This window comes from Xiphophorus maculatus, chromosome 2 (genome assembly GCF_002775205.1).
Source record: "Xiphophorus maculatus strain JP 163 A chromosome 2, X_maculatus-5.0-male, whole genome shotgun sequence".
In the NCBI taxonomy this organism is placed as follows: domain Eukaryota; kingdom Metazoa; phylum Chordata; class Actinopteri; order Cyprinodontiformes; family Poeciliidae; genus Xiphophorus; species Xiphophorus maculatus.
The window spans coordinates 16,129,622-16,153,881 of NC_036444.1; the positions used below are offsets into that span (position 1 = coordinate 16,129,622).

Below are 24,260 nucleotides of genomic sequence, written 5' to 3' on the forward strand. Positions count from 1 at the left end.
TTAATTTATTTTATTGGTCCTTGATAATTAATTAAATGGACACTAGATGTCAGTGTTCCATTTCTGTCTTCAGTTGCAGATTAATGCTGCATATTGAGGGCTGTTGCCTTTCCAGTTCTTGTCTAACAGCATTTTCTCTGTCAGATTAGATGCAAGACTAATAAAGTAGAAAAATGTAAGTCTGCATAGAAAACCAATGCTGTAATCACTAAGTATGACAAGGCTTTGTTCACTCTGCCATTAAAGTCAGAGAGACCTTTTTACGTGTTTTTTTATTCTGGTTTTTGCAAGAACTGCACTTAATAGTGCAGACTAGACTAGTTTCTATTTCTGTAGGAAATAGTCTTGTGTCATCAAGTGACCAAACAGCTGAGTTGAATTCAGCACGTTTATTCCTACAACTTCAGAGTTCAGGACTGATGTTCTTCTGATCTGCTGTGTTCTAGGTGTACGTATAAATTGACGGATTCTGTTGTGCTTGTTGGCGTCTCTAAAAGCCATTACTTTGAAAAGAGGCCTTCTGCTCCCTAAGAGTGAGTTTGTTCTGGTATTTAGCTGTCAATCTGAGAGAGCAAAGTTACTCCTTACATCATTGGTCCTGGTTCCCATTGCACCAATTCTAAGGACCCACCAGAGACTGGTCAAGTAAGCTTGCCAGTTCAAATCAATTAAGCCCCAAAGGGCGTCTCTGGTACCTTCCGGCTCTTCGGTGGTGAAGAATAAAGTGGAAGTGAAGTGAAACCTTGAATACAGAACCTGGAGACTGCTGCCCAGGGGGAACAACATACAAGAGTGTTGTGTCAGAGCTTAAGATGAAAACCTTTTAGTTTACTTGAGAATGAGATTGTTGCATTAAACACACATGTTCATTATGTGTTTTAATGAATTCACAAGATGATAGTGTGTTTCACAAAGAGGTCCTTACAAAGAAACATCTGTGAACCACTAAGACTGGAGTTCTTTGATTACATGACTTAATCTGCACCTGAAAGGCAGACATTGAAAAGAGTGAAAGGGGACGGGACAGGAGTAGCTTAGATGTTGGAAAAACCTATTTGCTACCTTTACAGGTTGTGCAGACACACAAAGACAACCTAGATAAATACAAAACTTAGTTTTTGAACAATGGTTTCATTGAATAAAGACAAAAAGTTAGCCAAGCGAACCAGATCCTATTTGAAAAACTAATTACCTCCGATCCTAATAACTGGGTGCACCATTCATGGTGGGAACTGCTGTGATCAAGATTTTGAGATTATTGCCAATAACTCTTAATAATAGTATTTTTGGCCCACTGTTCACTGCAGAATTGTTTAATTTAAACCCCATTAAAGGGGTTTTGAAAATAAACAGCTTCAGGTAACAACACAGTTTTTTAATGTTTTTTTTTTGTTAATGTTTCTGTTCTTAAACATCTTTTACTCTGGGCACAATATGTTGTTTTTAGGGATCTTTTAGTTTCATGAATTTCAGTTCAAGTGATATGTTTTTACAATCTAGTTTATGTGGTTAACTAAAACTGGATTTTGTATTTATTCAATTAATCTCTGTCTCAATTTTAGTTTGATGACATGAAACATTATATGCGTCAGATTTTGAAAAACAGAACAAATATGTAAGTGGCTAAATAGTTTTTCACAATGCTGTAAATAGAAAATGAGGCCATAGAGCAAGAGTGAGGGAGTCCCAGGTTTCAAGGGTTAAAGAGTGCTGAAAACAAATTTTCCACCTCAGTGGGACAACAGAGCGCAGCAGTTACCAGAACAGAGCTTTCTGTTGTCCTAAAGCCCTTTCTGCCATCATGGCACTTTAGCAGCTGAGGACCAGCAGCTTCAAACAAAACACAAAACACTGCAGTTATAAATATCAGCTGACATTTTCAACGCAGAACCTCTTGTTTCCAGGAAAGAACAAAGCCCAAACGACATTATGCTGAAGTTGCATTGCAATTGCATTTATTTCTCCAACAGATATTCACATTCATTGCAGAGTTTCACAACAGCAAACAAATTATAGAATCTCCACAGTCATGGGAAAAAAAAATCAATCTCAAAGTGAAAATCCAGGACAATAAGTAAACTGTAAGAAATGATGCATGTTTATTGGCTTTAATAACTATTTTTGTTTGTTTGTGGAAATAAACATTGTTTTACACAAACAAACAAATGAAGAAATTTATATTTTAGGTTCTCACTTTCTGGAACTGAAAGGATAATACTTTAAAGGAAGTTGTACACATCAGGTTTGATAACACTTCAAAGGAAAATAATCTTCTTTTAAAGTTACTTTTCTTTTTTTTAGTTGTTTTCCAGCAAAAGAAAAAAAAATATGTAGATTGTACTTTAAATTGATAAGGTACACAAAAAATGTCTGTTTTAAGATCAAGTTTTAAAGACTGACTGGCCTTAACCTGGATATAAAAAAGTGCAGCACACAGCAGCTTGAATACAAAGAGAAGGTGACAATTTACATACTTCTCATAAACTGGTGCTGGAGAACTATCATCATAAAACCTTTGGGTGTTTAGTGCTTCAATCACATGGAGAATATATTCAATCTGTCATGCAGGAGTAAAGACAAAAAACTTTCCAGCTCATTATATTGACTGTCACCTGCTGATGGTCATGAGCACAGTGAATTAACAGCAAATGTTTCAAAGTAAAAATGACAAGAAAATTGATTAAAAACACAGACGAAAGAGAAATAGAAACTCAAAGGATAGCATTTTTCAGAACACACATATTTTTACAATGCAACAGCAATTGGTTCCAGCTTAACTCAGGCCAAAAGCATTCAGACTCTCCCAGGTCTACGTCTGTCTGTGCATGAAAAGCTCAGAACAACAGTGTTGTTGACAGAGTGGGGTAAAGTGATGCGCCTGCTGGTCTGCCACCTGTGGGGGAACAGGATGGGAGCTAACCTGATGGATGGGGGGGGAGACTCTTCCCGCTGTGTGTCATATTTCAGCAGCTCACCTTATTCCAAGTGAAATGCCGCTCAACAATAACATCCCTGGGGCAAAGGACGGCCATATGCAACACTGAGCTGGAGACAAAAGGGTGTTTGATATGCAAGATCCAGTACTATGAACAGTTTCTTGTTACTTCTGCCTCAATCAAATATACAGTGCCTTGCAAAAGATTTATTACCTCGATAAAAATGTTCACGTTTTATGTTGCAACAAGAAACCAGAATATTTTATTCAGATTATATGTTATAGACCAAAACAAAGTAGGTTATGATTCTGTGAAGGTGAATCATAAATTTGTTTTCTAAATTTTGATCCCACAAAAAATATGAAAAGTGTGGTAAGCATATGCATTTGGCCCCTGTCACCCTAATATAAAATCCTTTCCAATTAGCTGCCTTCAAAGGTCATGTTATTAGAAAAGTGATCTTGCATCTGAAGGTCTCGGAGGTTTGTCAGAAAACATTAGAAAAAATCTTGGCAATCAAGGAGCAGACTGGACAGGTCAGGGATAAAAATGTCGAGAAATCTAAAGCAGGCTTTAAATTATATTTAATGATTAATTAAAACTTGCAAAATGTGGCAGCCAAGAGCAAGAAAAGCATTAATTAGAGTGATTTGCTTCATTCAAGAGGTCTCAGATACCTCCAGATGAGCTGCAGAGATTCACAGGTCAGTGTCCAAAATGCTAACACTCTGGACCCATCATGAAACATGTTGGTGGTAGCATTATGCTGTGGGGATGGTTTGCTGCAGAGAATCTGAATGGACAGGAAGATTATGGGAAGAAAATAGAAAACTCCGAGGCAAATTGGAGGGCCTGCAGGAGGCTCATTCTCTCTTCATAAGTCAAATAACCTGCAGCAAAGTATTGACCCGATGGGGCTGAATAGATGTTGACGGCACAATTTTCTGATTATTTGTAATCACTTCCTGTTTCAACTAAATCACAACAACACAGCTTCCTGTTTGTCAAACATGTCAAAAACCCCATCAAAACATACTGAGATTTGTGGCTGTTATGACAAATGTCAAAAGGTTCAAGAGGTTTTAATACTTTTCGAAGCATTTGATGACTCAATGAAGAAGATTTAAAAAGGACAACTTAAACATGACCATACACCACTCTTTAAAAATACTTGTTTCAAAAGACATATGCTTCCTCAAGAATATTTTAGGAATACTTCAGTGAATCGTGCCTCTAGCGTGGGACCATTCCAGAAGAAGGAACAAAAGTCAGACGGCTTTTTCTGGCTCCGTACAAAGAAGCAGTGCTTACATAAATTGCCCACACACTGAGGATAAATAAGACTGCCTGGCTTAATATTACCAGCCCCCTCTTCGTTCAACTCGAGACTGTATGCTAGAATCATCCGTGTTATCCATCTTCTCTACTTCACTTCTTTATTCACTCCACTTACTCTGTCTTATTAGGACGGAGCAGGCGGACTAATGCATGTCTTCTAGTAGACCTCTGATAGCTTCTAAGCGCAAAGGTTTATTTTTATCAGAGTGGAAAACTTTGTGCAAGAGCTCTGCAATGCCGGGAGGATTAATTAAAACATGAAACACAAGACTAGCGCTCATATGTGCAGAGCAGTGAAAGAGATCGGCAGACAAAGCAGAACGATAGTGCTGATGAACGCACTGACACGGCGGAAGGAGATTGAGGAACTGTCTGATAGCAGTGATCAAAAATGGCTGCTGGGAACTGGTGTTTTTCTTGGTCAGGCATCTGTCTGCAGATCTCGTTACGGTGGCTCATGTGATGCAAACATATTTTGATGTGTGTGTGTGTTTTTGATGATACTGGCAGCTCAGTGGGTCATTGACCCAGAATGAGGAGCAATCATTTTCCATGCCTGTTTATAGTGTAAACAGTCTTCACACAGGTTATTCCATGTCAGCCTTTGTAATCCTCTCGGTTTCTAAAGTATATTCTTACAGGACAAAATGTGATCTCTCATTAGTTCAGTCAAAAGGTTTTTCAGAACTTCTGAAATGATGACAGCTCAGGCGGGAGAATCTGCTCACAGGGCAACTATTGGTTGAGCTCCCAAAAAATTAAATTCAGTTAAATCAAAAATACTTTGTTTCTCAAGGAAATTAACTTAAATTAAATTGCTGGTGGACGGGGTGATGGATGGAGTAAAATTCAAGATAATTCTGGAAGCAAATCTCTTAGATAGGTTGTAAGAAAATGGGCGTTCCGAACGTGGGAGAGAAAGCTGGTAGAGAAATACACTAGAAGACTTTTATGACATAGATATGTCCTTCTTAGTGTTAGTCTGTCACATAAAATCTATCCAAGATTCGTGGTTGCAAATATGGAAAATTTCAAGATAGTAATACCAAGGCGCTGCATCGTAAAGCAAAGTACGTCCAGAAACAGAAACAGTAAAGTCCAGAGTTTGGATCTGTTCAGCCAAAACTAATCAAAACTGACAGTTTCTGTGACCTATATAATACAGCTACAGTTAGAAAGAGGAGTGAGTAAAGAGAGAGAGTTAAGAGTCTTTATACGAATACTTGAACATACCCAGTGTGTCTGTTTCATCTGTCGTGTCACAGTATTTGAGCTGAGTCTGACTTCCACTCAACAGTTAAGACGAATACACTCACACTCTAAAAGGCGTGCAAAAAGGTAGAGTTAGTTCAGTAAGACACTTCAAAATAAAATAAGTTAAGAGAAACAACAGTGGGGATGAAGGCGGAAAAAACTACAATTAGTCTTGTCGAGGATAAGCTGTAGTGGATTTTTCAGAGATTTCCTGTGTGAAGGAAGAATCTGGAATAATGGGATAACTGTTCCTTTGCACGACAAGACGCTTTCTCTTGTCTCCCTGTTTCTGCCAAGCCGACCCGCACTTTTTTGTTTACGCCTTGCGTAAATCTGTGTGCATGTCGTTCCGAATGAGTGAATGCCTCCATAGTTGCAGACTCTGCCGGCAGAGTTTATCAACAAAATGAGTCCAGCCAGCGACAAAGCCCTTTCTTTTTCTGTTTTCATAACACGGCCATTAACAGCACGGGTCAGCTGATTGAGTCAGACAACAAGACCCCCAAGGAACCTCCCTAATAACTAAACCAACATGATGTGCTAAGTGTCAGGTGTGGTGTTGTTGAAGGTGTAACTTCTATAGGTGATGCATATACGATGAAACATGTTGCACCTGCAGGACCTTACCAGCAGGGCCAATTAGATCCTAAAACTGAAGGATTGAGCTTCCAAAAACAACATGTACTACTCATCTTATTTTCATCTAGTCATTCAATGGGGTTTTAAAGGAAGAAAAAAATATTCTATTCATTTAAGCAGAGTCAGTCGGAGTGTAAAGAGCATATTTAACCAAAAGAAGAGAGGTTGTTACGAATGAAATGAAAGGGACTGCAGATAATTAATTAAATAGGTATGTACATGCCCTTAGCTCCAAGATTAGCACCCTTAATGAAGAGGGACCTAGAGCCACAGATAAGGGTAATGGTTTGTATAAAAAATATCCCTTTTGGAAGAATTGACATGACTAAAGCAAAAACAAGAAATGCATTGGTAAATTATCTTAATGGACCACTCAAAGTACAAATGTGTGGCGTTATATCTGTACGAAGACTGTGCGTCAAAGCACTGTATGGACAGTGAGGTAACAGTGTAAATCAATCACAAAACTGCAAACACACACTCACAGAAAACCACTCTCTCATACACACTACTTGTAGGTGCCCAGTAACTTGCTCCCCTTAAATCAACCTAGTTGCAAGTAAATTAATGCGTTCTATAGAAGGATATTAATTCTACACTTGCCTTCTTAATAACTTGGTTGCGACACAGCATTTTTTAAGGTTTGATTGCACTCGAGAGAGGCTAGAGTAATACTACAGTATCTTCCTTATAAAGAGATACATATGAAACTACCATACTAGTGGGATCGCAGGGAGATCATCGTGTAGCGGATCAGTTGCCATGATAACAATTGTGTGGGAGCGCCACACCAAGATGAAGGCTGGGGGTTTGAGATCTGGCGGTGAGGTGCGTCCATGATCACTCAAGGCCGGAGTTGGAGCCATCTCCCCAGCCTCGTGTTTCCTGGAGACCGCGTCACCTCATGTTCTCTTCCGGGAAACCTCCGCATCCTGGCACTCGACGGCGGACAGAGCTATTAGCATCTGGGCGGCGTAGTAGGTGGCCATGATGATGGCTCGGGAGTGGGGCACGGGGAAGCAGAACTTGTTGACGGCGATGGTGAGATCAGAGACCATGAAGAGCACGGCGCCCAGGCAGGCTGACAGCTTGGTCCAGGTCCAGAGGTCGTTGGTCAGCTGCAGCCCCGCGATGGCTCTCCAACCCATGAAGCCAATCAGAGCGATGTAGACGGCCACCAGGTAAGTGAATGGTCCGGACAGGTAGGGGTACAGCAGGAGGTAGCACAGGGCGGACACCGCAGTGATCACCAGGCCAGCGCAAACGTTTATTGGCTTCATCCCAAAGGCGGATGAATAAAGAATGTGGGTGATGGCGAACATGAGAAGACCTGCAAGGCATAGAAGAAGCAGAAGAATCAGCACTTTCAACAGAATAGAAAATTGCAATTTTGATTGACTCAAAAACACTCCAAACAGAAATGGCTGGGGTTGGGTGGCTGTGTGCTTTTTACAAACACTATATTTTATAAAATGTTGCTGTTGAAATCCAGATGTGATCGCCCGGTTTTGACTTCATTGCCAGTGTATATTTGCTACAAAAAAAAATCACAGCTGGATTGCATCTTCTAATCATGCAATTGAATGAGTCACTTTACTGGGTACACAGGAAAATGTAGTAAATAAACCCAGATGTAGTGAGTTTTTGCAAAGCAACCAATAGTTGGTAATCAAAATGAAAATTTTAACTTCGCCTGTCTGCAGCTTCTGAAATGTAAGGATGCTTTAATTTTTTTCACTTTTCCATTAATGTTGAGTTGCTTATTTGTCGGCTGGAAATAAAGTGGACCACCACCACTCAACACCCAACACTATTAGAGCTTGATAGAAATATTTTCCTGTTCACATGGGGCTTATTTTTCCTTGTAGCAATTCTTAAAGCAGTGTTCTTGACTTGTACTGTCAAACTGAGATTTTAATCTTCAAAATAAAAATGTGGCAAACCAGTCACAAATACAGTTGTTGGTATCCCTCATGTTAATATTTCAGACAATCTTCATTTTCAGTGTCACGTGTCTGGGTCATCTTATATGTACTCTTTATCTCGCTTAGCTGGTTTCTACTGGACTTAGGTCTGACGATTGTGATCTGTATCTCAACTGGTCAAAGCACATATTTCCAATAAAGGTTCCAGTAGAGTTTAACCAAATCTAAACATCTTAATGTTTGTGATGATGGGCTAACTTTTTTTTTTATCTGAAATCCCTCTTAAACAACTGGTTTGTTTACAGAGCAGTAGTTCAAACATTTTACAGAGCAGTAGGTAGCTGTCGGGCAAGGAATCATGTTTGCTTTGCCACCGTATCATCTCTGTTAAAAATATATTACAGCTATTCTTCTCACCGTGGACGAAGTATCCCTGCTCCTGCCAGATGAGAAAGGCATCACCCAGAGCAGAAAAGATGAGGCCAGCCAGAATCTTGCGGGCGCTGGAGTGAGCACCAAGGAAGCTGAATCCATGAGCCAGCAGAAACACCCACAGGCAGAAGATGGGCAGACATTTGATGAGGGCACTGAACCAGGAAGGGCTGGAGGTGGGCAGCCACAGGACGAAGTAAACACAGGTTGCCTTGAAGAACGGCACCAGTTTGGGACCTTCGCTCTTCACCTGGAAGGAGATTTGGCATTTAATTATAACAGAAGTGGCTAAAACACTTTTTTTGAGTGTGATGTACAGAAATTGAACATTTTTTGTCAAAAAAAAAAATTTAAAAAGTATCATGGGTTGGGTTGAAAGTGCTTAAGTCATGTTTGGTTTTCATAAAATTCATATTAGACATGCCCGTGTCTTGTTGCTTAGCCTAAGAGCTAAAGGGGAAATGTGCAAACCTAAAGAGGAAATGCAAAAGTCTACAGCCACATGCCATTGACTCTAAGTAACCTTTTCTCTTTTTATTTTTTGCCATACAAGTTTTTCTATCTTCTCCTTTTATCACTGAAGTTCTTAGGAAATATATTCAGTCTCATGTTCCAGTTCCATTATCAGTCAGATTGTTTTTCCTGTTAAAAAAAAAGGCCCAGCAGGATTAAATAGCGTAGACCATAGAAAGTTCTGGGAATTATTCTCAAGCCAGAGCAGCGGACAAACACGAAGTGGAAAAGTTGTGTTGAGAGGAGAAGGAATTAAGTGAGGGTTCACTGAAGCAGAAGTAAAGAGGATAAAAGTGGGACAAAAAAGACATAGGAAAGAAGGGAGAACAGTGCTTGTGAAAAATGAATGACAAGACAGGGCAAAAGATGCTGATTTGTAAAAGGAAAACTGCAAGAGTTCAAATAAAGGTGAAGGAAAAGAATGACAAAGAAGGACCAGGAGGTCTTTCGGGGTAGGAGTACAATATCAGCTTTTAAATGGCAGCTGGGGAAAATAGGAGGTGAAGACGGGAACAGAAGGTGAGAGAGAATGAGGGGTTACTGTCGGTCACACAGCCTATTCTCCCAGAGGAAAGAGAGGACGTAGATTGCACAACACCTCAATATAAAAGTGAACTAAATTACACTACAGGATGAGGTACAATACATGAGATTGCCCTGGTGTGTTTGACATATCTAGCAGCCAGCAGGAAAACAACAGGAAACCTACACACACTTTAACATATGTCCACAAACATGCTAGAGCAAAATTACAGAAACCAGCATGAAGCTGACACTTTAATTAAGAAGAATAACAAGGAAGCCTATATGTTGTACAGAAATTTCTACAAAAAAAAAACCACACAACTTTTCAGAGTTTTAGATCAAAACTAAAAGCCGACTTATTACTTCAGCTTCTTTGAAGCAAAAGAAGGATGAGGAAGCTTAAAAGTCCTAAAACCAGGACCGTTTATGAAGCTTATTACTTCAGCTAAAAGGGCACCAGCCTTTCTATATGCTTAAACTCAGGTTGTAAAATATGCTGCTACACCAGCCATGTCTGCAACCTGTGGCTCCAGCAAATAAATTATACAGTCATGTCAATATGGAACAAACACTCAAAGGGAGGTTGGTGATAGCTAATTAAATCCATGCCATGAAGAATCAGGGCAGTTCTTAAGACAAAAAGAGGTCCAACCTGATAGAGTAAGATGTACATAACAAAGTCGCAATAGGTTTTTTATTTCTCTGGACTTTAAAGGGTGAATGATCTATCTAGGATTTCTTATTCTTATTTTAAATAAGTACAATTCTGTGCAGAAACCAGTTATTTAATTATGCTGAAATGCACATTAAATAGTTTTTAATGATATTTGAAAAAGAATGGTCAATCTAGGTTAAATATCTAAATTATAGTCTTTCCTATCAGTTTTTCAAATTAATTTTTTGAACTTCAAATTTACAGAATCACTCAAGTTGCAATTTTCCAGACAGAAGAACCCTGGAACTTAATTTGTGTATTTATTTCAGATATTATCAGATTCCTGGAAAAGCAGGTGTAGGAAGTCACGGGAGCTAAGTCACATCTCAGCATTACGAACTTTGCCGTACTGTGCGTGAGAGTCCATGTTGTGGCTACCAAGGCCAAAAGGGAGCCGAACGGAGACATAAACAGAGTCAGTAGTATCAGACTAGCCAACATCACTGCCATGTTTGTCATGTGTCTGTACAGCAAAACCACAACATATTCATGTTGCACTGTTTGTCATTCATTAATAAGCAATAAGTAATAGTGTTTTGCTTGAGATAAAATACAAATGTATATGTTTGGTGTTAAAAGGGTGAAAATATAGTTACGAGAGGTAAGATATATAAAAAAAAAAAAAAGAATTCAATAAAATTAATGAATCTGAATATCCGAGAAGAACGGAAAAATTACTGCTTGCTAAAGATACAAGCAGTATTTTATATATTTATATTATTTCTCTCGGGACTGATCTCGCTTTTCTGTTCCGAGATTTCGGTTAATACTGTTGATATTGTTGATACCGTCTCAACGTGTATAAATTAAAGTTCATCGAGACACAAAGTTTGTCTATCTACAGTTTTACTTTCCATGAGACATGAGTTTGTCTGTGCGAACCCTGCAGACAGAGAGGAGTTAACGACAACAGTTAGTACTGTGAGACAGTCGGCTGTCATCTGTCTTAATTTAGACGCGAGCAAAATTTATATTTTTACTGCTATGTAGACGTTTGATTAATGACACAATAAAATAAAGTTTGTTGCTGTACAGGGGTTGCTTTGACACTTACAGCTCCATCCACATTTCTAGAACCAGTGGAAAATATGTTTTTAAAAAAATCTTAAAATAGTTTATATCAAAGTTATCTAATAGTGTGATTAATTTTAAACAATTAAAAATGCTTCTGTTACATTTATTTAATAGGAATTTTAAGATGTGCAGCACTGATGCACCTATTAAAATGTACATGCATAGTGATTGTGTTAAAAGTTATATATTTTTACATGACAAGATTATATTAAATGCATGAAAAGCTTAATTTATTTTAAAGCCTGTTATACATATTTACCAGGGATGTCAATAAATATTAATCTGCATGGCAAACACCTGTCTCCCTGTTCACTGTTGATCCATAACACTGTTAATGATTGGCTTGACAGTTACATGAAAGTCATGGGATATTTTGGTGGAGTGATCAACCAGGCGGAACGTCCACACAAAGTAAAAATGTCCAATAACTGAGATCCATATTTCTTTTTTCTTGATATATTTTCCAGACGTGTGCAGGTTGTATTTCTAAGGCTACGTGAAACAACAAACGATGCAGGTTACAGGTTAAAAAACAAACACTAAACAGAAAACCTAAGGACACAAATGAAAGTTATTGACAAACCATTATGTCCATGAGTAACTTCTCTGAGGTCTGATTTAGCCTGGAAGATTTAGCCCAGGAACAAACAAGCAACTATCATAGCAGCCAACACAAACTAGACGCTCTGAAGTGCCAAATAAGATCCATCCAGGATGGCATCTACCCAACCACTGTGGGTGTGTAACATGATACACAGAAATATTTAAAGACACTCAGATACTCAATCTGGAAGAGAGCAAGTGTAATACAAGTAAGAACCCAGCAGACACAGCTGGCATTTTAATCATATGACAATGCTCATTTTCAGAAAGACCATTTTAATGCAACAAACACTTATTACTTTTATGTTAAGGATGTCTAGAAAATCACCTAATTAGATCAAATGAATAATGATGGTCCTACAAAAAAAATTCTTGGTGACAGGGGTGGAAATATTTTTCTATGAAACTGTGTTTAATTTGATGCAATCTGCAGAAGGACAAAAACTTGATGACTTCCCTTATGAGCACACAACAGTTGGTTTGGCAGATGGTGCCGAGCATGGCAGTGTTTATCAAAACCTAGTTTAGAGACAGAAATAAAAACAAGGGCAAAAATGTAGGTTCCTTTGCACACAAATTATATAAATGATGGCATTTATGGGATTTCATTTGACTTTGATACTTTTCATTTTAAGAGATTAACAGAAGCAAAGTTTTGCAAAAGAACCAGTTCCCCTTGATGTTTTTCCCCAATTTGCTGAAACCACAAACTTGAATATACTGTATACTGTAAGTAACAAGTAAGTTAAAGATGATTACTTGTACTTATGTATGTCTGTGATTTAGATCAAATAAAGCAACATATATGTATGAAGTGAAAGGAAGATGACTCATAGTTTTTTTGGCAGTTTTTTTTAGAAATAAAATATAGACTCTGACATCTCTAAATAAAAACTAGAACACGTAACGACCCACGGAGGTCAGTTAGCACATAATTCTGTTGTATTGTAAAAACCTCGGAGGATTTTGGGGGAACACTGAGTGAAGAAATGATCATGAAGACAAAAGAACACAATGTAATAAAAAGTTGCAGAGAAATTTAAAGGTTAAACTGAAGGCATTGTGGTCAAAGGGAACAAAATTTAAATTTTAAAAAAGAAATATTAATAGGGGCAGGAAATGTTAGACATAGGAAGATGGATGGAGCTACAGTACAGTTTAATCCTAAAAGAAAACCTGGTTTAAGCTGCATATGACTTGGGACTGTGGCGGAAGTTCACCGTACAGCACAATGACTATAAATATACAGCCAGAATTGAAACAGGATGGTTTACATCAAAGCTTATTGTGTTTGAATAGTGCATTCCCAGGCCTGACCTTCATCCAGTGTGGAGATTTGAAAATGATTTTCAGAGGCACTCTTGAACAGTTCTGGAAAAATTTGTCTCTAGACGTTCGATGCTTCCCCAGAGTACTGAATGCCAGGGATTTAGTATTTTTTTTGTACACAAGAAAACAACAACAACAAAAAAACATTTATCATTATCCTTCCACATCAAAATGATGCACTACTTAGAGTATGCGAAATTAATACAAGGTTAAAAGAATAAAAACTGATTGCTCTTAAGTCATGTAAAGTTTTTACTAGTAGTTTCCCTTTAAAGGCTTTGAAAACAGTTTCAATGGATTTTCATGGAACTGCAGTTGCTAGTTTTTATAGGTAAACCTGCCGACCTGCACAGCATCCTTATCACTCGTAGGCAACTCGTCTGTATGGCAGACATTCCTCAACACAGGCTCCCCTCACACATCGGGGTTTACCACAGGCCAAGACACCCCATACCATTCTTCAAGGCCCCTCCACACGGGGTAACATTTCATAGAGGCTCTTTCAAAGTAAGGAGAGGCTGGGCTCGCGTACATTATTCATGAGCGTCTTGTTGTTGTTTTTTTTTTTTTTTGTCAAAATAAAACGATTTCCCGGGTTATGTCGCCACGGAGGAGTCGGCGTACAGCTGTGTTAAAGCAAAGGCGATGGAAGGAAAGCCATATGCGGGTACTGCTTGGCGCATGCGTTTACTGAGGGATACAGGAAAGAAAATAAGGCAAAGAAAGGCTCGACTGAGTCACATGATGAGGCGCTTTCTTTCTTTTTTTAGTCGGGGGGTGCATTCTGAAATACGAGCAATCTGCTCAAAACTGACAGAACCGCTGCGACGCCAAAATGACACATGAAACAGATACGAGGAAAAACACAAAGTTTCCGTGTTGTGTTTCCAGAACACATGCAGGAACTACATTTCTATTATTATTATTAGCGATTAAATAATCATCCAGAAAGCATGCGCTGACTTCCCTAATCTACAACATGCGCTGAATGTGCCTGAAACAGAGGATGTTACGCTGTGGAAAATAAACTGACGCTGCTTTTTTTTTATCCATACGTGACTGTTTAAAACGCCGGTTTTTGACGCTGATACTCACCACTGTTACCGGAGACACCATTTCTCCCCTGAAGCTGTCGCGTCGATTGAGAGACAAAAACAGTTTAAATATATCTAACCGCTTTTTAATTCGCTTGGATCTCCTTGTTTGCGCAGCTCTGTCAGAGGGATGCCGATTGTTTTTGTCCTCGATCCTGTGGGCGGCCCAACATCCCGGAAGGAGGGAACAGAAGCACGTTAACGTGGGCAGGCCTACAAATTCGACCAATAGGAGCAGAGAGTGGTGGTAAAATGGGCGGGTCCAGTCGTTAGAGACGTCCTGATTGGAGGAGTCAGAGTGGTGTTTACATATTGAAGCAGATGGCCTTTATTTACATTTTCAGAAATGGAGCTTTTCGGCATCAGAGGCTGAGCTTATAGTCGATTTTGTAACGCAATCCTTAGCTATGCTGGGCTAAATCGGATCAAGGAAAGATGTCAGATGGACAAACCCATCATAGTGCCATCCCTATGTTTCACAGAGAGGATGTTATACACTACACATAACGCTTTGGCTTTAGGCCAGAAAGCACTTTTTTGTTTTATGTACATGAACCACCTTCTTTCACAATGCTTTGCCACATGACTCATGGCGTGATAAAAGCTCCATTTTGAATGGGATCCTTTCAACAGTTTAACATTTTTGCTAATCTTCCATAAAGGCCAGATTTACGTACTGCATAACTAAAGATCTCTCAACAGGTCCTTCCACCTAAGTTGTGGATCTCTGCAGCTCCTCCAGAGTTAACATGTACCTCTTGGCTGCGTCTCTGGCTTATGCTCTTCCTCAGACTGTCACTCATAATAAGGCTGTGCCCAGAACTAACTTCTACATGTATTTTATTATGCATGTTTAACAAGAAAATACAACCAAAGGAGGCACAGATCCTGTTCTTCCAAGCATTTTCTTCCTCAACATTTAGTTTCAGCACAAAATTTCAAACATATACAAGAAAACTAATTAGAAACAACTCCCTTTCAGGTCAGTAGCTCTCTCCTAAACAATTACCCTATGATACCCATGCAGCTGACCGTACGTCACCCCCCACCACAACACAGCTTTAAACTGTCCCACAGCTAAATCCATGATCTGTCTATTGTTTCCTCTGTCTTCATGATGCTGTTTCCATACTAATGTCCTCTAACTAACTTAAGAAATACTTACAGAACAACTGTATTTAGACCAAGACAAAAGAATGTGAGTGGAGGGAGTGTCAGGTTTATTTTATGGCATCCTGACAGTGATATGATATTATTAATATTAAATATACACTTTACTTACCTCTTCTTTTGAAAAGTTACAAAGTGTTCCACAAAAAGATTAATGGAGAAAAGATTATCAGCAAAGAGACTGTATCTGACTTCAGGGGTCAGAGGTTAAGATAAAATGGGCCCTGTAATGGAACTAAATCCATGCTCCCTTTGTCTCAAACTGTTACCCAAATACTAACAGGAAGCTACCTGCTTAGGAGAAGTCGATAAGTCTGAAATTTATTTAGGCTGTTACTGAGCTGAAACAAGTGAAGACTACAGCGAATGAGCTCAATCTAGAGGATTTCAGAGGTCAGCGGCAAAAATGGGCTTAACTTTGCGTTATCAGTTACAAAAGTGAAGCTTAAGTGTGTGCATAAATGTAAGTGTTCTAGTCAATGCCTTGAGCTGCTTACAGGTTTATAAACAGATTAATCTGAAATGTGATTGTTGGGAGTAAAGAAGCAAAAACTCATTTCAGACCCACAAATCGGCTTATTTATTTATTTATTTATCCATTCCCTTAATCTTTGATTTATTTATTACTTATTTTTGACAGACAGCCCTGGGCTTGGCATCCATTGACATAGAAATGGAAACAATTTCATAAAGTTAGGCCATATAAGGAGATTAAAGAGGCAAAAGGTATTTGGAAGTTAAAACCTCAAAGGTATTACATTCTACACTGCGGAGTAGAGGAAAAATTGCATCTTTTCCATCAGAAAATAGGTTTTATGGCAAACTCTGCCCCCTGAAGTCAGATACACATTACTGCTCGGGAAAAGCTTCAGAAACCTTCAGAAGCAAAAGACAAATAAAAATAATCTGACCTTTCTTTTTTCTTCACATTTTGTCACATTACAAGTAAATAAATAAATAAAAGGCCACACATTTTCATGTTCTTTAATGTGATTTTGTGTAATAAAGAGGTAGAAATGTAAACTACTTAAAATTTTAAACTGATATATAAATACCGTTACATATATTCCATTGTAGCTTGCCTCGCAAGAGTATTGATGTTCCGTGAACTTTTCTTTTTGTTGATTTACAATCACAAACTTCAGTCCAAATACACAAATAGAGTGTATTACCTAAATAATAGGCAATGTGCTGTTGGCTACATAACAGCAAAGCTTTTCCAAAACAAAGCAGTTTGTGAAAGTATTCATACTCTTTGAATATTTTGTTATTTGCCATTTTACAATTACAAATGTCCATCTATTCTAATGGGATTTTCTGTCATGCACTAACTCAAAATGGTGTAGCACATAGCGAAAAATAAACTTGTTTTTATTTATTTTTACAACTAAAAATTTAATAAACATGTGAAATTTATTTGTATTTAGCCCCGTTGAACGTGGGGGCTAAATACCCCACTTAAGCATTAGTACATGACTAATGCTGATTATTTGAAGTATTTTTTTATTTGCAATTTTGTATACCCTGTAATATAATATTATTTGTAAATTATTTATTATAAAGCTTACAACAATTAAAAACATATTCCAAATTACATCTAACAAAAAATATTTTTGCAAAATACATTGCCCTAGAAAACTATTAATTCTCCTAACCTCTTGTCATACTACAACCACGAGCTTCAATCTACTTTATCAGTATTTTGACAGAAAAATACAACACAATTTTAAGTATTTCTTGTTTGTAATGTTATAAGACTTGTAATATTCCATAATTTAAAGACAATATTTATTTTAAAATGTTAAAACATCAAAAACAAATGGGTAATGTGGAGGGGAAAAAAGAATATAAACTGCTGCCTTAAAAATCGATTTTCTACACTCCAGAACTACCTCTTGGATATCGTTTAGGAAAAACTACATTCTGCTGCGTTTTGGTATAGGCGTGACTTTTATAATTGCTATATAAATGCAGAGATTAGTGGAGAGTAATTACTTTTTTGTTCTTTCATAAGGCTACACAAGTTACACCTAGTAGACGAAGTAAAAGCTTTATCTGTGCAATGAAATGTCCAGAGCTCTAGAGACTGTTCAAGAAGTGGCGACATCAAGTGGTTCTTTACTGTAAAAAAAAATGTTTTCGGAAGGATATTGCGTATGGCGAATAGGAGAAGTTTTGTCAAACGTAAAATACGGAGGGAGCACTTCAAATGGATTGGATTCACTTTGAAGCCGTACGCAAAAGCATTGCCGATATTACTATACTATATATACTATCAACAAACTAAATTAAAATAAATTCCACAGCTTTTCAATTCATTTAAAGAAATCCTCGTTTTGTACCTATTATTCATCCAAGAACGGTTGATTATGGGACATTTGCGCACTTACAGTCAAGATAGATCCCCCCTGCCTCCGTCCATTGATTTACATCGAGACGATATGATTCCACACACACTCTCTGCTCATAAGCAAAAGCGGAAGTATGTAGTGTGAACTATGTCACTTCTGCACTATCCGGTTTGGCCGTTTAATTTTGTCATTCTTAGTCACTGCTTGGCTTTAAATCGTCTCCGAATTAAAAAATTATAGATTTTTTTCCAGCTATGTGATTTTAGTGTAATTTGGTCAGACGCGTATTTTGATGGATGTTGCGTTGTTTTCGTTCGTACAAAGAGGAAGTTGGTCCTCCTGGAATCTCAGTTAGCTGACGTTAACAGCTGTGGAGACACGGTTAGCTAACTGCGCTAGCGTATTCTATCTTAAAAAGTGATAAAGTAAATGTAGTCTGCTCCGTTAAGATAAGGGTTTGGGTCCCCGTAGCGTTGGTTCAATAACGTACGGTCCTCTTTGTGTAGCTGTCAAGATAAACGTGGTTTGATAGTGTCACTGTCTAAATCCTAAACGTCAACCACGATTCTGTTGGCTGTGGGTTGCTTGATTCCCTTCAGGCAGACGTATGGCATCATCTACTGCCAAAATGATGGACTTTGATAATATATTGGACATCGCGTCGCAAAACCAGGGTCTCAGCAGTGTACAAGTAAGTTAAAGATGATTACTTGTAAATATGTTCGTAAGTGGGAAGCATTGTTACAATCCAGTGTGTTCCATCTGTAAGTGTCAGTGAAGGTCCTATAGTACAGCTGGTTGCTAAACTTACAATATAGTAAGCTTCTGCCTCAAATACGTAATTCCATTTGGTTTATATATATATATATATATATATATATATATATATATATATATATATATATATATATATATATATATATATAAATATAAATAGTCATGAAAATAAAGAAAACCCATTGAATTAGAAGGTGTGTCCAAACTTTTGGTCTGTACTGTATATGTATATATATCTTTAGTTTTATGGTTTTAAACACACATCTAGAACTTTGAAATTAGTTTATTTAAAAATAGCATATTTACTTTAACAGTTCAATTAAGTTTTACGTTCAGCAGTTGTTCTTATGTCTCATCCTTGTCTTTCTTTGTGCAGAAGAGATACAGTCTTCAGACGGGACCACCCAAAAAGGATCCAAGGTCTAAAGGTGTAAACCCTGCTGCTGTGCAAGCACTTCTAAAAAAGCGACAAAGTGACTCAAAACAGAAAGGTATCTATGACATTAAGTCAGTTTACACAGTAATACTCAAATTAGAGGTGCACAGCTCTGTCTACTGGAGATTGAATTGTGCCAGTTTTCTTTAGTTTTGCCTCTGATCTGCAGGTCAGATTCCAAACTTTCACAGTTTTGTTATTTAGTACATGTGTTGATGTAGTTTTGACTTTGATAAAGATCTGATAAAGTTTAGCCAAATATTCATGGATGCATTTGAAGGTAAACTTTTAATTTTCCTATTTTCTGTTGGATTCAAGGCTACCATCGCTATCAAAGAACCTGGAACAGATTTCTTATCTCATTTCTAACTCATAATCTTTCAGAAGAAAAGATCAGACCTCTAAAATTGGATATGTGTCTCAGTCAGGAAAAGCCCTATTGGTACAATTTTGACTGAAATCTGTACAGATACAGGTAATCTCTTTTCTTTTTCTTTTCAGAAATGGAAAGTAAGAAACAAAAAGAGCAGCTATTGGCAAAGAGGGTTGAGTTGAAGTCGGATCGTAAAGCACGAGCCATGGCATCCAGAACCAAGGACAATTTCAAAGGCTACAACGGCATTCCAGTGGTAGAGACGCCAAAAAAGAGGGGCTCAAAAGGAGATAAGCAGGAAGATGATCCAAATGACTCTGAAAGATTTAGGAATAATGCAATCGATCCGTTAGACGATGAAGATAATTATGAGTATGAGCAGACAGATTCAGAGGGAGAGCCAGAGCCAGAGATGATGAGGCCACAGAAGACTATGGGTGTCAGTGGGCCCAGTAAATCTGTTTCTAAAAAAATTTCTGGCCCACCCAAACCTCCTCCTGCTGCCATGAACTTTGCTGATTTACTCAGACTGGCAGAAAAGAAGCAATTTGAGCCAGTTGAGCTAAAACCTAAGGTGAAAAAGGAAGAAAGGCTCCGCACAGCCGAAGAGATACGTGAACTGGAGATGGAGCGCAAGGCTAAGAGACCTGACAAAAGCAGGGACTCAAAGGTAGATGGTGGAAGAGAGGGACGGTCTTTGTCCACTTCTAGTTCAGTTAGAAAAAACACTACAGAAAAAGAACAAAAACACAATAAACTGCAAAGGAACTCTACAGAAAAGCCAAGTCTGCCCAGTAGATCAGGGAATAAGGTTCAATCAGCTGGAACAAGTGACAAAGGCCTCTCCTTTTCCAAACCCAAGATGGGCATTTCTGCTTCACCAGTTGCTACACTTAGTAAAAACCCTTCAAAAGCCCCCTCATCTCAGGCCTCAGCCAAACATGTAAACTCCAGGATGGCGCTTACCCAAAAACCCAGCACCTCAAGTGACCTTAGCTCAAGAAAAGACAGTTTGTCATTGCATCAAAAAGGAGCTTCAGGTATTCAAGGGAACAAGCATTCTACTGGAGTTGGAGCTGGCCAGAGGTCTCAACATGCAACCTCACAGCAGACAAGACCCAGTCAAGGCAGTTCATTAAAGCAGGGATCTATAGCTGGAGAGATGAAATCCAACAGAGGAGACCCACAAAGCTCTGGAAATAATCCTCTGGTGAGATCAAATGGTAATTCACTGAGGCCGTCTTTGGGTGGTCCTTCTAAGGCAGGGAAGCAGTGTCAGGGGAGGCCTATGGGCATACCCCAAAATAAACCTGGTGGTGGGCCACAGACTAGGCCAGGTGGCAGCGGTCCTGAAAGAGGTGGATCCCGACCTCCAGGACCTCTTAGACCTGGTAATGGAGGACAGGTACCAGGGCGGCCAAACAGTAACCTTGGGTCAGGGCCGGGCAGACCTAAGTGCACTGTTGTGTCAGAGACCATCTCATCCAAAAATGTGGGTGGACCTAGGCCAGGGGTTTCCCCTCGGCCAGGCATGCAACAGAGACCTGGGATGATGACAGGGATGAGACCTGGGATGATGACAGGGATGAGACCTGGGATGATGCCGGGAATCAGACCTGGGATGATGCCGGGAATCAGACCTGGGATGATGCCGGGAATCAGACCCGGAATTCCACCCAGACCTATGATGAACAGACCACCAGGTGAGAACCTGGAAATGCATGATGTTATTAGTGAAGGTTTGTAAATGGTTTATTCAATTTTTAAAAGCTTTAATGAAAAGGCAAAATCATCACTGGTAAATGTATTACCTGAAGCTGGTTAAAGTTCGGTTTGGTTCTTGCTAAGGGACCTTTGCTTTCAGCAGTCCATAAATACGAACTCACCAATTTCTTATTTTATTAAATTCACTGTTTTCTAAATGATCTTCAAATTTAACCAGACTGTGATAAGTTTGTTATTAACACATCCACAATGATGTTTAAAATGTTTCAATGTCAGCAGTCTTTGAATAGAGTTTAATCTTTTCTTTTGACCATCAAAATAATCAAATCACATCTCAAGTCTCTAAGAACAAGATCTGTTGCCAACAATTTTAGTACTTTCTTTCCAGGAACCATGTTACCACCCATCACAATTGCATACAAGAGGAAGTATGAGGATGAGGAGGAAGAGTATGACCCTGAAATGGACGACTTCATTGATGATGGAGGTGAAGAACAAGATGAAATCTCCAGGCACATTAAGGAGATCTTTGGCTATGACCGAAACAGGTGAGTGTTCTCTTCATGGTGTTAATGGGGTATTGTGACAAATGGGTTTGCACTTGGTATTCACACACATAGAGTAAAGATTTAGATCTCTGAAAAAAGTCCAGATACAGTAATAATACAAATAACTTGCTGTTACACCTGGCCACCACACTTGGAGGTTGTTATTCTACCTTGTGCACTGGTTTTGTACAAGGTAGTATTGTGATATGAGTGTCCAGAAAGATATGATTATTGTTTATTTCTGACTCGAGGGGCATCGCAATTAATTTGATTATAATTGAAAAGTTAATGACAGTACTTCAGGCCAAACAGTGAATCTCACAGATTCATTAAACACAATATTTCACATCTTGAATTCTTAGTTTTGATAAATATGACTTGTGGTTGATCTGAAAATGTCAATATTTCATTGGACTAATTAAAAAGTAGTTGCTAGAAAAGCTGGTAGTGGCTCAGTCACTCTGATACGCACCTTTCTATGGACTGGCAGAAAAATGGCTCATTAAAATATTGAGCAGATGTGGAAGATCTGCCTGAAAATAAAATAAAATCCTGAAACATCTTTTTTTTTTAGTTGATTTTTTTATTTACACAGTTTTCCATCTACAAATACATATTAAGTATAGATTTCTCTTTTATGTTAAAGCAATTGATTTGTCAAAATATCAATTTATTACTACTTTGTCTTTTTCTTCTCCCAGATACAAAGATGAAAGTGACTATGCTCTTAAATTTATGGAGAGCAGCTGGAAAGACCTGCAGAAAGAAGAAGCCAGGAGGTATTAAAATAGACATTTTGGCAATTTTTGTATCCTGATTAAAAGTATTTGTAACCGGTAACATACATTTCCATACTCTTGCCTTTGTCTTACTTTAGTCTGAGAATGGCTGTGCAAGAGGACCTGGAGGAAGAGAAGCGAGAGGAAGAAGAGCTGAGAAGAAAAAAGACCAAGAGGAAAAAAATCAACTGAAGCTCAATTCCTGTTTTGATAAATAAAAGAATCCTTTGTCCTCTGAACTTTGGCACAGTGGCTTGGCGATCCTAAAGCATCGAGCCCACATTTGACCATGTGTTGTGAAAGATTATCAAAAGACGATATGCAAAACCCATTGAAAGCATTTAGAAAATAATGAGAAATTCTCAAGTCCATATTTATTTCCTCTACAAAGTTCTGGATTTACAATCTGGACAGAATTGAACTTTTAACAAACATGAATCTGTTTTTCTCATGTTACCAATAACCGTGACAGTTTTCAGCATATTTTCTGTTACTTTTTTCAGTCAATTATTTGAACATATTGTTAGTTATTGTGCAGAAAACATTACCAATTCATATGTTGTGTAAAATATTTTGACAGTAATAATTGCATAAATGCTTTTATTTAACAGTAGTGAATGATGTCAGTTTTTCTCAGATTTAGACTATTTTGGTAAATTTATATATGCAGAAATTTGGTTCCATTTTTCTTTTTGATTGATTAAAACTAGTGGTTTTGTCTGTCTTAAAATGAGCAAAATATTTGACTATTTTCATACTGCTTTTTAAAGTAGTACTTGTGTAGTGGATACAATTTTAGTGCTGACCAAATTCTTTCAAATAATTTTTTCATCTCCCTAGAATATTATCAGTTCTACCCACAATCGACATCTTGTATAATCCGATGACACTTCTCCAAGGACAAACTACTTTGAAATATTACATATCATCATATGCTGCTTTCTTGATTGGATCCAGTAAACATTACAGATAGGCGAAGAGGCATTCTTATCAAGAAACACTCATTTTAACTTAAGTTAAGATAAATCTTTATTGTCATTGTCACAAGAACAACGAAATTTAAAAAGTGCCGTCAGTCATTGCATATGCTTAAAAACAAATAACTGTCTCACAATTCACACACAATGTAAGAGATAACAAATAACTGGGAAAAAACCCCATTTACAATTAAGCTGTTTTAGGCATTTACAATTAATCCTAATTGTAAATGCCTAAAATATGAAGAAAAACTTTCATAATATGTTTTATGATCAAAGTATAAAGCACTCCCTTGAGAAAAATGGCTTGGCACTATCTGAAGCTGAAAGGATACTAGATGGAAAAAACACAAAATGATGTGAACAGTCTGAGCTTGAATAATGTCTATAGTGTGGAATGTTGGCCAGTATAGTTCTGTATGAAATTGTCTATTTGACAAATAATTTAGCCATTGTCAAATGACAAATATCCAATTTTACCATAAAATATGAAAATATAGGCATTTCCTTTTAGGGTTTTAATTTTTGCCTAAATGTCATTAATTAAAATCCTGATTTTAGCTATTAGAATTGGTGTTTCTATTCGTAATTTTATAGTAGGGATGTTATTACTATGGCTGCTTATTTTGACACCTGGTTATATATGACAATGCCTTGCCATATATTTGGTGTAGGGGATTTTTCAAAGAGGGAGGGGCTTGAGTCGGTAGTGACATCAGTGTCACCTAGCTACGCCTTTGGCTGATC

The 24,260-nt window shown here is 38.0% G+C and overlaps 2 protein-coding genes across 2 annotated transcripts; one reads left to right on the top strand and one right to left on the bottom strand.

The window, feature by feature from the left end:
* Positions 1–1,933: 1,933 nt before the first annotated feature.
* On the bottom strand, positions 1,934–14,536 carry tmem86a (transmembrane protein 86A). The gene is made up of 3 exons (XM_005808842.2): positions 14,379–14,536; positions 8,510–8,774; positions 1,934–7,497 (listed from the first exon to the last, which is right to left on the bottom strand). The coding sequence occupies exons 1-3, from the start codon at positions 14,397–14,399 to the stop codon at positions 7,070–7,072; spliced, it is 714 nt and encodes a 237-aa protein (XP_005808899.1). The 5' UTR covers positions 14,400–14,536; the 3' UTR covers positions 1,934–7,069.
* Positions 14,537–18,046: 3,510 nt separating this feature from the next.
* Positions 18,047–23,242, top strand: spty2d1 (SPT2 chromatin protein domain containing 1). Its single transcript, XM_005808853.3, has 6 exons — positions 18,047–18,589; positions 19,052–19,166; positions 19,613–21,187; positions 21,598–21,757; positions 22,459–22,536; positions 22,635–23,242. Exons 1-6 carry the CDS (start codon positions 18,506–18,508, stop codon positions 22,726–22,728), a joined length of 2,106 nt encoding a protein of 701 aa, XP_005808910.2. The 5' UTR covers positions 18,047–18,505; the 3' UTR covers positions 22,729–23,242.
* The last annotated feature ends 1,018 nt before the right edge of the window (positions 23,243–24,260 follow it).